This window comes from Monodelphis domestica, chromosome 6 (genome assembly GCF_027887165.1).
Source record: "Monodelphis domestica isolate mMonDom1 chromosome 6, mMonDom1.pri, whole genome shotgun sequence".
In the NCBI taxonomy this organism is placed as follows: Eukaryota; Metazoa; Chordata; class Mammalia; order Didelphimorphia; family Didelphidae; genus Monodelphis; species Monodelphis domestica.
Window position 1 is genome coordinate 20,473,015 of NC_077232.1, and position 14,318 is coordinate 20,487,332.

Consider the following 14,318-nt stretch of genomic DNA (forward strand, 5'->3'; position numbering starts at 1 on the left):
TTACAAGAAATTATGAAGAAAAACTGCCACAATATTCTTGAACAAGAGGATAAAATAGAAATTGAAAGACTACATGAATGAGATTCCAAAATGAAAACTTCAGGGCTATAATAGCCAAGTTTCAGAGGTTCAGGCCAAGGAGAAAATGTTATCAGTAGCCAGAAATAAACAATTCAAATGTCATGGAGGTATAGTCAGGATTACACAGGACTCAGCAATTTCTTTATTAAAGGATTAGAGGGTTTTCAAAATAATGTTCCAGGGGCAGCTGGTTGACTCAGTGTATTGAGAGCCAGCCTAGAGACAGGAGGTCCTAGGTTCAAATCTTGTCTCAGACAATTCCCAGCTGTGTGACCCTGGGCAAGTCACTTGACATCCATTGCCTAGCCCTTACCACTCTTCTGCTTTGGAGCTAATACACAGGATTGACTCCAAGATGGAAAGTAAGGGTTTAATAAAAATAAAAAAATAATAATTTTCCAGAAGGTAAAGGAAGAGGGGAATCCCCTACCCAGCAAAATTGAATATAATCCTTGAGGGGGGAAAGGAATATTCAATGAAATAGAGGACTTTCAAGCATTTCTGATGAAAAGATCAAAGCTGAACAGAAAATTTGATCATCAAATATTTGACTCAAGAGAATCATATAAACATAAAGAGAAAAGTGAAAACAAAAGGGATGCAACAAGATTAGACTGCTTACATTTGTACATGGGAAGATGATACTGGTAACTAAGAACTTAATCATTATTATGGCAGTTGGAAAGAGTGTATGTAGACAGAGAGCATGCCAGTATGTTGACTGTGATGTTATGTTACACAAATAAAGTCAAGGGGTACAAAAGAGGATTATACTGGGAGTAGAGGGAAGAGAAAAGAAGAATAGGGTAAATTATATCACATGAATAGGCACAAAAGAGCTATTAAAATGGAAGAGAATATGGTAGAGTGATAAGAAACACTTGGATCTTACTCCCATTGGAATTGTCTCAAAGAGGAAATAGTCAAATTCTGTTATAAATAAAAATCTCTATTACCCTATAGAGAAGAAGCAGGGGTAGGGAATAAGAGGAGGGGAACTGATAGAAGGGAGGACAAATTGAGGGAGATCATGGTTAGAAACAAAATACTTGTGAGGAGGGACAGGGTGAAAGGAGAGAGAAAAATAAATGGGAAAAAACTGGATGAAAGGAAATGCACAGTAATCATATTTATGAACACAGAAGCAGAGAGCAGAGCAGATTAAAAACCAGAATCTTTTGATATGTTTACAAGAAATACATTTGAAGCAGGGAGATATTCAGAGTAAAGGTAAGGGGTTAGAGCAGAATCTATTATGCTTCAACTCAAGTAGAAGAAAAATTCAGTTGTAATCATGATCTCAGAAAAAGCAAAAACCAAATCTAATTAAAAGAGACAAGAAAGGAAATTGCATCTTGATAAAATGTTCCAGAGACAATGAAGTAATATCAGTGGCAAATGTTAAACATATATGCAGCAAATAGTACAGCATCCATATTTTGAAGGAGAAGCTAAATGAATTACTGAAAGAAATAGACTAGAATAGGGGAGAATCTCAAATTTCCCCACTCAGAACTAGATAAACATGACAAAAAATAAACAAGAAAGAAGTTAAGGAGGTGAATAGAATTTTAGAAAAATTGAATATAATAAACCTCTGGAAGAAAAAGGAATTTATATCCATATATATATTTCCTCAGTAGTACATGACACCTACACAAAAAATTACCATGTATTAGGATATAAAAACCTCACAACCAAATATAGAAAAAACAAATATTAAATGTATCCTTTTCAGATAATAATTAAATAAAATTATATCCAGTAAAATGTTGTGGATAGATTAAAAATTAATTGGAAACTAAATAATCCTCAATAATGAGTAGGTTAAAGAACAAATCATTGAAAGGATCAATAATTTCATTAAAGTAAATGACAATAATAGGACACCATAACAAAATTCATGGAATGAAGCCAAAACAGTCTTTAGGAAAAAAACTTATATCTTTAAATGTTACATAAGTAAAATAGAGAAAGAACAGATCAATGATTTGGGCATTCAACTAAAAATATAGAAAAAGAACAAACTACCCCCCCCATTAAACATTAAATTGTAAACCCCAAATTTCAGAGGATAAATTCTCAAAATTGAAAGTAAGAAAACTATTGAACTAAATAATCAGGACTAGGATTTGGTTTCATGAAAAAGAAAACAATTAAATAGACCATTGGTTAATTTGATTTAAACAAGAAAGAAAAATCCCAAAGTATTAGCATCAAAGATGAAAAGGGTGAATTTACTCCCATGTAGGAGGAAATTAAAATAATTACTATTTTGTCCAATTTATGTGCCAATAAATCTGACAATCTAAATAAAATATATGAATATTTACAAAAATATGAATTGTCTCTATTAACGGAAGAGGGAAAGAGAATGCTTAAATAATCTTATTTTAGAAAAAGTTATTGAACAAGCTATCAATGAACTCTAAGAAAAAAATCCCCAGGATAAGATGGATTCCCAAGTGAATTCTAAGAGACATTTGAAGAATAATTAATTCTACTACCAGCAAAGAATCCCGTATAATACCTTCCATTCAATTGTTTGATGACCCCTACCATCCTATCATTTAGCCGAGAGTTTCCAAATTTGCTATGGGGGCACCAATGCAGCTCTATCCAAGACCTGCTACTGGTGCCACAGACTATATGGTTTACATTATACCACTTTGGTTAGACAGCCTTTACTGACCACCTCCTAAGTTGTAGTGGGCAGAAGAATTGTTTTCCCCAACCTTTTGTTGGTTCTGCCATTCCACAATTCAATTTGAAGCATTATTCTTGAAGTATTTGGTTGGTAATTTGGAAGAACTTAGCTGAGAGCTTCTCTACACTCTCACCTTATCTCTGTTTCCCTCATACTGGGCTATTTGTACAAGTGGAAATGACTGAGAGATTGAAGTTGTAAAAAGCAGCTGAATTTTAAGAAATCCAAGATGGCAGAAAACCAAATTTCAAAGTATTTTAAGTACCAGTTTTCAAGATATTTTATAGAGTTGAAGATATTTAATGATTACAAAAATTATTGCTAGTATTATTACTCCAAAAGTCAATAAAAGGACACCAATAATGAGTGACTCACATATATAGCTATTTATATCTAAAAAACAAACAAACTTATGGGGAAGTGTTTGCCACCAAATTATCTTACAGAAAAAGAGAAAGATGATGTAAGATTTTTAGAAAAAGCAATCACTATTATAACTGTTCAATCATCGTTTATGAAATCAAGTGTGGCATAAAATACAGAGAAAAATGTTTTCTACAGGTGCTCACCATTGTCATTAAGGATATATTGTACACTGGGTTAAAAAAAAAAAAGGTTCCTTTACAAGGAATGCTTTACAAGGATGCTCCTGTTTACATATAATGGTGTGCTGACTACATCAAATGCACTTTCTTAAGTTGATCAATTACTCAGAAGCGACCACTTTAGCAATTCAAGCATGAACAACTAAATGGATGATATATTTATATTTCAGACAATGACATTTAGTTGTATTGCAAGTGAATATGTTTGACTTAGCAGAAATTAATGTTTCAACTACTTTATGTAGACCATGAAATGAGGTGAAAATTGAATGAATAATGTGGTTTATATTGCATTTAGGAAACTACCTAGTACTTCCAATGATGATAAGTTGTACCTCAGTGAAAAGACTTGTCTTCTAAGTGCAAATATTCTCTTAAGAGTAATGAATGGACACAAATCTTAGAACAACATAATTTCCGAAGAATCAGAGGGATGGGTCATTCAAAGGACAGTGGAAATATCCATGATGGATTCAAGTAGACTGAAGCATATTTGCAAATATACCCAAGTAGCAGAGTACAGGATATTACTATGTAGAATATAGAATTGAGAAAAGAAGATGATAGATAATGTCATGAGAACTAGGAAGCACAAAATGCAGCACTATTGCTAAATGGCCTTTTGTGAAATGTTCCCCAAATTGAATAGGATGTTGGTTAAATCCAGCATTAATTATCTATAGGAACACATGTAGAAGAAATGCACTGGATGAGAAGATAGAAATGGGTTAAGGGCTGCACTGATGGCCAGGACACATTTTGTTGAGATCTGTGGCGCCTTGAAATATGTTATATAATTATGGAACACAACCATCTCTAAGGAATTAAAATTGTGTGGTTCCTTAGAGCAATGAAAAGATGCCTGGCCATTATAAGTAGGTTATATCTTGTTATGGGTGATGACTTATAAACAAAATTTGGCATAAAACATCAATCAATGATCAATTTTTTAAAAACCCTTACCCTCCCTCTTGGAGTCAATAATGTGTATTGGTTCCAAGGTAGAAGAGTGATAAGGGTTAGGGAATGGGGGTTAAGTGACTTGCCCAGGGTCACACAGCTAGGAAGTGTCTGAGGTCAGATTTGAACCCAGAACCTCCCATCTCTAGGCTTGGCTCTCAATCCACTGAGCCACCCAGCTGCCCCTAATGATCAATTTTTAAAGCATCCTTTCCTTCTGTTTTAGAATTTATACTATTTATTTCAAGGTAGAGAGGCAATATGGGCTAGGGAATTGAGGATAAGTAATTTGACCAATGTTATATAGCAAGGTAATATCTGATATTCGATTTAAACCTAGGATCTCCTGCCTTCAGGCCTGACTCCCTATCCATTAAGCCACCTATTTACTCCTTAATGATCAATTATTAAGCAACTACTGTGTGTTAGAAACTGGGGTGCAAAAACAAATATGAGGCAACCCCTGCCCTCAAAGAGTTTACATTCAACAGAGAAGCATCATATATATGTGTGTGTGTGTGTATATATACATATGTATATATATATAAGCATATACAAGCACATATACAAAATAGGAAATAGAAAATTTGGTGCTGGTGGCACTGGCAGCTGGTGGGAGAGTTTGAGTAAAATCCTCATGTAGTCAGTAAGTCATTAGGCATTTATTAAGGACTTATTTGCCAGGTATTCTAACACTAACCCTACATGCTGGAGATACAAAGAAAGGAAGGCAGACCTTGCTCCCACAGAGCTTACAGTCTAGTGGAAAAGCATGTGAACAACTATGTACAAACAAGATATATACAGCATAAACTGGAAATCATTAATTGAATGAAGACACTAGAATTAAGGAAACTGATGAGGAGGCAGAGAATTCTAGGCATGATGGAGAGTCAATTAAAATGTGGCATTTAAATTTTGATTTGGAGGAACATAGGACTGCTAGGTATGGAAATGAAGAAGGAGGACATCCCAGGCAAAGAGATCTTTCTGTACAAGTGAATGGAGATGGAAGATCATATGTCTGGAACTGAAAAACAAAAACAAAAACAAATCTGGCTGAATTAGAGTATGCAAAGAGATTTAATGTATAATCAACCAGGAAAGGCACTTTGAAGCCAGGTTGTAAAAAGGTTTAAATGTCCAAAAGAAGGATTTGATTTTTATTGCAGAGATGATAGGGAACCAGTGGAGTTTATGGAGAAGGTGAATGATATAATCAGCCCTTTGCTTCTAGAATGTTATCTTGCTATCTGTGAATATAGATGAATACATGCACATACCCATATATATTGATTTAGATTGCTACTTAATTACTACAACTGGAAATTCTGATAGTGGCTTGCCTTTATGGGAATTTTTTAGATTCTCATTTTCCATGGCTTTTGGTTGTCAAACACTATTGCAATTAATTCAGTGTGTGACTTTGGGTGGATCATATGACATTTTTAGATGCAAAACTCTGTAGAAGAGAAGTTTGAGCTAGAAAATCACTTAGATCCTTTAAGACTTAATGTTCTGTAAGTCTATGGCTCTCTCAGACTCAATTTCCTTACTCATAAAATAGAGAAAACTATATCATATTACCAACTTGGTAGGGTTATTCTGAAGATATGATCACATCTAAAGTGACATATATCCTCGAAGTCAAGAAAACCTATGTTCAAGTTGTACATTTCATTCACTCTACTAGTGTGACCATGGGCAAGACATTCAACCTCTCAGTATCTATCTTGAAATGACTCTCTAATGCTACAGGTCAGTGATGGCAAACCTTTTGGAGACCAAGTGCCGAAACTACACCCCTCATGCCACATGTCAGCCACTCCCTTACCTCAGACAGGGGAAGAAGTGTTCCCATTGGGCTGCTGGGCAGAGGGTTTAGTGATGAGAGAAATGTTCTCAGGAGCACATGGAGAGGGGGAGCAGAATAGCCCCCTCTGGCATGCTTTGGCATAGGTTTGCCAACAAAGCTATAGATCATAGCTGAGTTCTGAGTTGCCAACCTATATCACTTGAAACCAATGGAGAGAGTTTCAGCCATAGAATTGCCAAAACTAATGAAATTTCAGGTCCTGACTATCATTTTCCATGGCCCTTATGATAGTATTTAACAATAAATGCAAGTTATCACCAACAGTACTATTGCTACCATAATTAATATTATTATTATAATTACTTTAAAGATGTTGAGTAGTCCTTGAAAAGTTTCAGAGGCTATTAGGATAATGACTTCAGCAGTCTTCTATAAGCATCCACATTTTAACCCCATTTTGTTATGTCCCCCATAGTTGAGATCTTGTCTACATACTGAAACAATGAAATGGATGCTCTCTGCACTGAACAACATGTAGCTATTAAAGAAAAGAGACAAAATGCTCTTTGCTTGAACGACACTCTGACTACTCCACTAGAATGCAAGGCCTGACTCATGAACAACTTTTTATGAGAACTTTAACAGCCTCTTTTACCTCCTTGTTCCTTAGACTATAGATCAGGGGGTTCAGCATAGGTATCACAATCCCATAAAACACAGAGGCAATTTTATCATTCTCTTGTGACTCACTGGAAGAAGGTTGTAAATACATGTAAGAGAGTGTGCCATAGAAAATGATGACAGCCATCAGGTGGGAAGCACAAGTAGAGAAGGCTTTGTGCCTTCCTGAAGCAGAGGACATCCTCAAGATGGCAGCCAGGATGTAAACATAGGAGAAGAACACAACCAGCAATGTACTTGACAGGTTAAAGCCCACAAAAACTATTAACAACATGACATTGACATCAATATTAGAACAGGAAAGGGCCAGGATTGGGGGCACATCACAAAAGAAGTGATTGATTATATTATTACAGAAGGACAGGGAAAAGAGAAAGCTTGTGTGTGTGGTGGCATTCAGGAAACCCATAACATAGGAGACAGTGACGAGTAGGATGCAGACCTTTTGGGACATGACCACTGGATAACGGAGTGGGTTGCAGATGGCCACATAACGGTCTATAGCCATGGCAGCCAGAAGGTAACATTCAATTGTGGCAAATATGCCATAAACATACAATTGCATCACACACCCAGAGAATGAGATCGATTTATCTGAGACCAGGAAGTTCAGTAACATCTTGGGAGTAATGGCAGAGGTGTAACAGAGGTCAACAAAAGCCAAGTTTTGGAGGAAAAAATACATGGGAGTGTGAAGGCGGGCATCACCCTTGATGAGCAGAATCATACCAACATTGCCTACTAGAGAAGTCATGTAGATGACTAGAAACACAAGGAAGAGAATATATTGTAGTTCTTGTTGAACAGCAAATCCCAGCAGAATGAACTCAGTCACTCTGGTGCCATTTCTATGGATCATGGTTTTCATTTTATCTGCAAATAAAGGAGGTTTTAGTGACCTTAAACTAAGAAAGAAATAGGTTTTAGCTTAATATCTTGGCATTTTCTTTAAAAAGAAATTCTTCTTTTATCAAAATATTTTGGTTTCATATTACTTTCCTTTCTGTATTTATCCCTCCCAACTACCTGATCAAGAGAGTCATCCCTTATAACCAAAACTGAAGAAAGGGAATAAAGAAGTTCAGCAAAACCATCCAGTATGCCAACTGCACCTGAGTATGTTCTGACATTTTCTTTCATTCTGAAGTTGGTTTTCTAAGGTTATCACAATGAGGTAGTTTAGGTTAACCTGACTCAAAGACAATTTTTAAAAAGTCCAGGAATTTTTGTTCTCAGCAATGATAGCATACAAGGAATAAATATCCAGTCCCCCAATGCTGCTCTAAAGGGAAAAGTCCCCTTGCTGGGCTGTGGAAATCATAATACTAATATATAACATTTATCTAAGACCCTAAAGTTCACAAAACACTTATATGAACAAGTTTCTCCTTTCTGAAATGCCCATCCTTCTTATCTCATCTTTTAGCATCCTTGTTGTTCCTGCAAGGCCAAGTTTAGGCCATTCACATCCTGTATTAATTCTTCTCTAATGACCCCAGGTGGAACCATTTTCTTCCTCAATTTTAGCTTTGGTTCCCTCTGTCTCTGTCTGTCCGTCTCACTCTCTCCCTCATTCTCTATTTCCCTCCTTTTGTCTTTTCCTCCTCCTCTATGTCTCCTTTACCTCCCATCATTCACTAATTTCTACATTTTATTCTATGTTAAAGGATATTCTTCCCCCTCACCATTCCAGTAGAAGGCAAAAACCCTGAGTACCAGGAAAGAGTGCTTTCTAACTTTGTATCTCAGTCTCTGAACACCAGGTCTTGCATATACTATTCCAAAGGATAGTCAAATAAGAGCAGGAAGGAATATTAGAGGCAATCAAGGACAGCCTTCTCTTATGATTACTTGGTAATGTGAATTGGATTGATAAACTCAATGTATATCAGTTTGTTGTAGGCATCTAGGTGGTATAATGTGTTAAGGAAGACCTGGGTTAAAATCCTACCACAGAAATTTACTAGCTTTCTGAATTTTGACAAATCATTTAACCTTTCCTCAGCTTGTTCTTTTATCTATAAAATGGGAAAATCATAGCACCTTGTTGTGAGGATCAAGTAAGATAATGCATGCAATATATTTTAGAAACCACAAAGTGCTATGCAAATCCTAGATCTTTCCTTCTCAGAAATGAAGAGGATGGACTAGATGACCTCAAAGGTCTCAACAGTTCTAAACCTAAAGATTTCTGAGTTCTTTAGGTGGTCTGTCTTCTCCTACAGGTTAAATAGTAACTCTAGAGTGTCACACATCCTATCTACTCACCCTGTCACTCATTCCATTTTCATTGTGACCTTGCTGGAGGAGATAAGATCCTGTCCAGTCTCAGAACCAGCCCCTCTGCCTCTATGGCCGTGGTCTTCCAGGCTCTGCTTCTTCCCTATGACATTTTCCCAAGTACACCCAGTTCATTGGGAATAGTGGAAGTTGGCTCCAGGGGAAGGGATCTCAGTCCAAGTTCTCTTGCTCCCATCAAGTCTAGGCTGACTGCAGTTCTTAGATGACATTTCTTCAAGTCCTCCAAATGTGGGCACACATAAGTCAGTCACATAGCATAGGGACCTGCATCTCCTGGGCATGTCTGGGCTCAGAGGATAAGGAAATATCTTGAAAAAAAGTGATCATTAACTAGTCTTCTTATTTCCTAGGAGTACTGTTGTTTCCCAATTAATTAGGAATTTTGCAGTAATAATTAAAATCACATTTCTAAGGCACTTTAAAGTTTGCAAAACATCTAATAGTAAATCTGTGAGGGTCAATTATTGCCTTTGTGCCATTTTTCAATTTATGGATAGATAACCTGTTGTTCAGATGATCCAAATTATTTACTTCTGCTTCTGTTACAAGTAAACAACTAATTACTCATTCAATAGGAATTTAATATGGATCTTCTATGTGGCAGGCCTTGTGCTAGAAAGAGTCAGTATTCAAACACCCTTCAGTTGCCTCTAAGTCTGATGAGGCACAGGGGAGTGAGGATAAATGAGTTAGAATACTACCTCTGATACATACTAGCTGGAAGCAAGTCACTTCACCTTAGTCCCAGGTTCTTCATATGTAAAAGAAGAATTATATGTCACAGAGTTTTTGTGAAGGTCAAATAAGTTACATCAAGTGCTTTGCAAAATTTTAAGTGCTATAAAATGCTGAATGTTATTATTATAGTTATTAGAGAATATTTCCAAAAGAATACCATGTATATCTGTAATGGGAGAAATAGGTACTATTCATCACTAAGGAATATTTTTAATGGCATTCAATTAGGCTTGTGTTATAAAGTTGAATAATGAGTAATCTATTATTTAGCTTATCAAAAATATTTCTTTATCTGGTGTTGTATTTAGGGCTGTTTGTAGCTTCTGCTACCTTGAAAGACTTCTAAGGGGAAAATCCAACCAGACAGAAAAAAAAATTGCTAAAAATTCCTACCTCTCCTCCCCTGCACAGAATGATAGAGCTATTGTTTTATAATGTAGGGAGGCAGCTAGTTTTAAAAGTAATCACAGAACAAAGAACAAAAATAGGTATGTGGTTTGTGTATTTCAAATTATCCAGAGCTTTGTAGATGCTGTGAAGATTAAGTGTGACTCTTCCCTGATTATAACAATAAAAATTCTCAACTCTCCTCTGATCGTGAAGATTAAATTGTAACCTCTGTCCATTTTAAGATTTTAATCCCCAAAAGTGTAAATAACCTACTTAAAAGTTGAGTATGGAGATCTGACCATTTTTAGATCTAATCACCAAAGGTGCTATCACCCCATTCACACTTGAGTGGGGGAGGTATGTGCAATAGTTGGTGATGAATCAGAATCGACTGACTGCCTTCTGGGCAGTCCTAGAGCAGAATGTCAACTGTGATTGGTAGATGTAAAATTAGGGGAAGACATGGGAAGTGATGTAAGAGAAAATATCTTTAAAAGGGACAGTCACTTCCTGTGAAGGAAGTTCTTAAATTTTTTGGAAGCGGAGACTGGAAAAATTCTTTATTCCTTGGAGTGCTGACTAGACCTGAGACCCTGTTTCCTAGTGAGGCTGATAAAGAATCTGTTGACTGGACTGACACATGGTGAGTGAAAGACTGACTCTTAAATGCTGGTTTTTCTCTGAAGAGACTGGCCTCAGGAAAGACCTACTCTTGAGAGAGGCTTCCCCAGGTCCTCAGTTTTGCTGAGGCCAGGTGAAACTAACTCTCCCTGCTAGGGGAGAGGGTAGGAGGGGGTGGAGATAAATCACTTAGTGTTGAGGCTAGATATCTTACCCTATCCTCTCTCTGATTTCTTGTTTCACTCTTTCTACATTTTGTAAATAAATTGTAAATAAAATCTCTTTGGAATTAATTAAATTCCTGGTGACCACACTCTTAAAATATAAAATCCAACCCTTTAAAAATCCTTTCCCCCTTACACTTCTTTTTAAATTAACCCTTCCTTGACCATGAAAAGAGAAAAGCTTGTTTAAATAAGGGAACAACTTTAAAAAAGTAAAATTTAATTAAGGAATCAAAAAAGGTATTTAAAGTGAAAAGTGGCCTGTGAGGCAGAATCTCCTTTCACCCACCCCATCCCAGTTCAAAGATCCATATTATCCAGAACTTAAAAGCTGCTTTTTAAATTAATCCTTCCTTAACAGGGTAAGAATGCTGGGGAAGATTAATGAAATTTCAGATTTGAAATAGTTGTCTCAATAGGAGGCCTAATTATCACTTTAGACTTTTAGTGGGTGATTAATTAATTAATTAAAATTTTAATTATTCTTTTCTTTTTTAAAATTTAGAATATTTTTCCATGGTTACAGGATTTATGGTACCTCCCCTCTCCTCCCCCACTCCCAAATCTGAGAAGAAGTTCTAGGGCAATTAATGTAAAGAGAGAAAAAATAAACAGGCTGCAAGATTTTTTCCTATCATTTCAACACTGGTCATGTTGGAATTACAATGATAAAGTAAGATGATTAAAGAAAAGAAAACCTTTCCCTGGCTTGTAGAACTGCAAAATAAATAAATAAATAAATAAATAAATAAATAAATAAACAAAGCCAATATCTTAGTAGATTTTGGAGATTTAGAGGTTAAGGAGATTGAAAATTATTAAGTAGTTTGGATATTAATCATTTGAAGTTTTTGGGGAGAACTACTCGAATTTTGGGTAATTTATGGAACACTCCTCTCTATCCTATCTGATAAGGCACTTTGAAGAAGCTTAATATATGCTGAACTATTTTAATGAGTTTTGGAGTACCACTCTATAGAATTTGTTTTAAGGAAAAATAAGAATTAAATTAAAATTCTGTAAAAATTTTAGTTTCAGCTGAGACTTAGATCATTCCTATCCCCACTCCCCTGCAAAAATTGAAGAGCTATTGTTTTATTGTAATACAGGGACACAGCTAGTTTAAAAGTAATTACAGAATGAAGGACAAAAAAAACCCAAACAAATCAAAAAAGCTGAAAAATGCAGGAATATTTTAGTTACATTCCAGACTCATAAAGTTTATTAGCTGTGTGATCTTGAGTTAGTTATCCTATTGGTTTGCCTCTAGTTTCCTGATCTATAAAAAGGACCCATCTTCCAGAGTTGTTGTGAGGATCAAAATGATAATGTGATTGTGGAGAACCCAATGCAGTGACTGACATATGGCAACCACTATATAAATGCTCACTATTATTATTATTATTGTTATTATTTTAAATTTAATGCAATTGCACACCAGGTTTTAGATTAGAACAAAATATTAAATGTATGAGAGAATTAAAAATTCTGAGAGACTGGCTTCTGTGTAATTGAATCAGAAATGCTTTTACAAAATAATGTCTGAAAGGGATGGAACCAAGATAGTGTAAAATAGAAACTGAAAAAAAAATTCCACTGATCATCTCCTGAAATAAATCCTCAAATGACAACTAGGAATGTTATAGCCAAATTCAAGATCTCCCAGGCAAAAGAGAAAATACTGCAAGCAGTCAGAAAGAAACAATTAAATTATAATGAAGTAACAGTCAGGATTATCCAGGATTTAGCAGCTACTACATTAAAGGATTAGAAAACTTGGAATATGATATTCCAGTAGGCAAAAGATATAGTTCCATAACCAAGAATACCTTTCCCCCATAACTGAGTATATTCTATCAGAGGAAAAAATGATCATTTAATAAAATAGATTTCCAAGCATTCTTGATGAAAAGATTAGATCTAAAAAGAAAATGTTCAGTCCAAATACAAAACTCAAGAGAAGCATAAAAAGGTAATTAAGAAAGAGGAAATTTAAGGGATTCAATGAGGTCAAATTGCTTATATTCCCACATGGAAAGATATTTGTAATTCATAAAATTTTTATCATTATGCATATAAAGAAGAACTGGGAGTAAGTTCATTAGGATGGTATGATATGAAAAAAATCAAGAGGTGAAAAAGAGGATTGCATTGTGAGAAAAGGGAAAAGAGAAGTAAAATGAGGTAAATTATATCATCTAAAGAAGTGTGAAAAAAAAACTACTACAGTGAGGGGGAGGATGAGTGTGGTGATGGACAATGTTTAAACCTTACTCTTATCAGAATTGGCTCAGAGAGGGAATAAAAACCAGACTCACTGGGGTATAGAACCTTATTTTACTTTGTAGAGAAGTAGGAAGGGAATATGATGTTGGTATTGTAGAAGGTGGAGTAATATAAGGGAGTGGGAATTGGGGGGTGATTAAAAGAAAAACACTTGTGAGGATGACAGAGTAAAAGGAGGAAGAAAGGAGCAAGATCAAAAAGGGACAATAAGGTGGAGGGGAATACACAGATGGTAATCATAACTGTGAATGTGAATGGGATGAACTCATCCATAAATGGATAGTAAGGTAGATTGAAAACCAGAATAATGTATTATGCTGTTTACAAGAAAAATAAATTGAGGGAGGGAGACACACACATAAAGGTAAGGAGATGGGAGCAGAATCTATTATGCTTCAGTTGAAGTAAAAACAATCAGGATTAGCAATCATGATATCATATAAAACTAGAGAAAAATTGATCTCACTAAAAGGATAAGAAAGGAAATTACATCTTGATAGAAAGTACAATAGACAATTAAGCAATATCAATACTTAACATATATGCACCAAATGGTATAGCTTCCAATTTTTTTAAAGGAGAAATTAATTGAATTTCAGGAGGAAATAGATAGTAAAATTATACTAGCAGGGGACCTCAAACTTCCCCTATCAGAGCTAGATAAATCTAACAAAAAAGAAATAAAGGAAGTGAATGAAATGAAAAAAAATAAATTTAATAGCTCTCTGGAGAAAACTGAATAGAGATAAAAGGAATATATATTCTTTTCAGCATCACATGGTATGTAAATAAAATTGATTATGTGCTAATTTAGTACTAAGTACTAAAAACTTCACAAACACAGAAAAGCAGAAATAATATGTGCATTCTTTTCAGATTATAATGAAATAAAATTATAAAAATAAGAA

The 14,318-nt window shown here is 35.2% G+C and overlaps 1 protein-coding gene across 1 annotated transcript; it reads right to left on the minus strand.

Annotated features, from left to right (window-relative positions):
* Positions 1 to 6,782: 6,782 nt before the first annotated feature.
* On the minus strand, positions 6,783 to 7,709 carry LOC100025071 (putative olfactory receptor 5AK3). The gene has a single exon (XM_001376094.2). It carries the CDS (start codon positions 7,707 to 7,709, stop codon positions 6,783 to 6,785), a length of 927 nt encoding a protein of 308 aa, XP_001376131.2.
* Between the last annotated feature and the right edge of the window lie 6,609 nt (positions 7,710 to 14,318).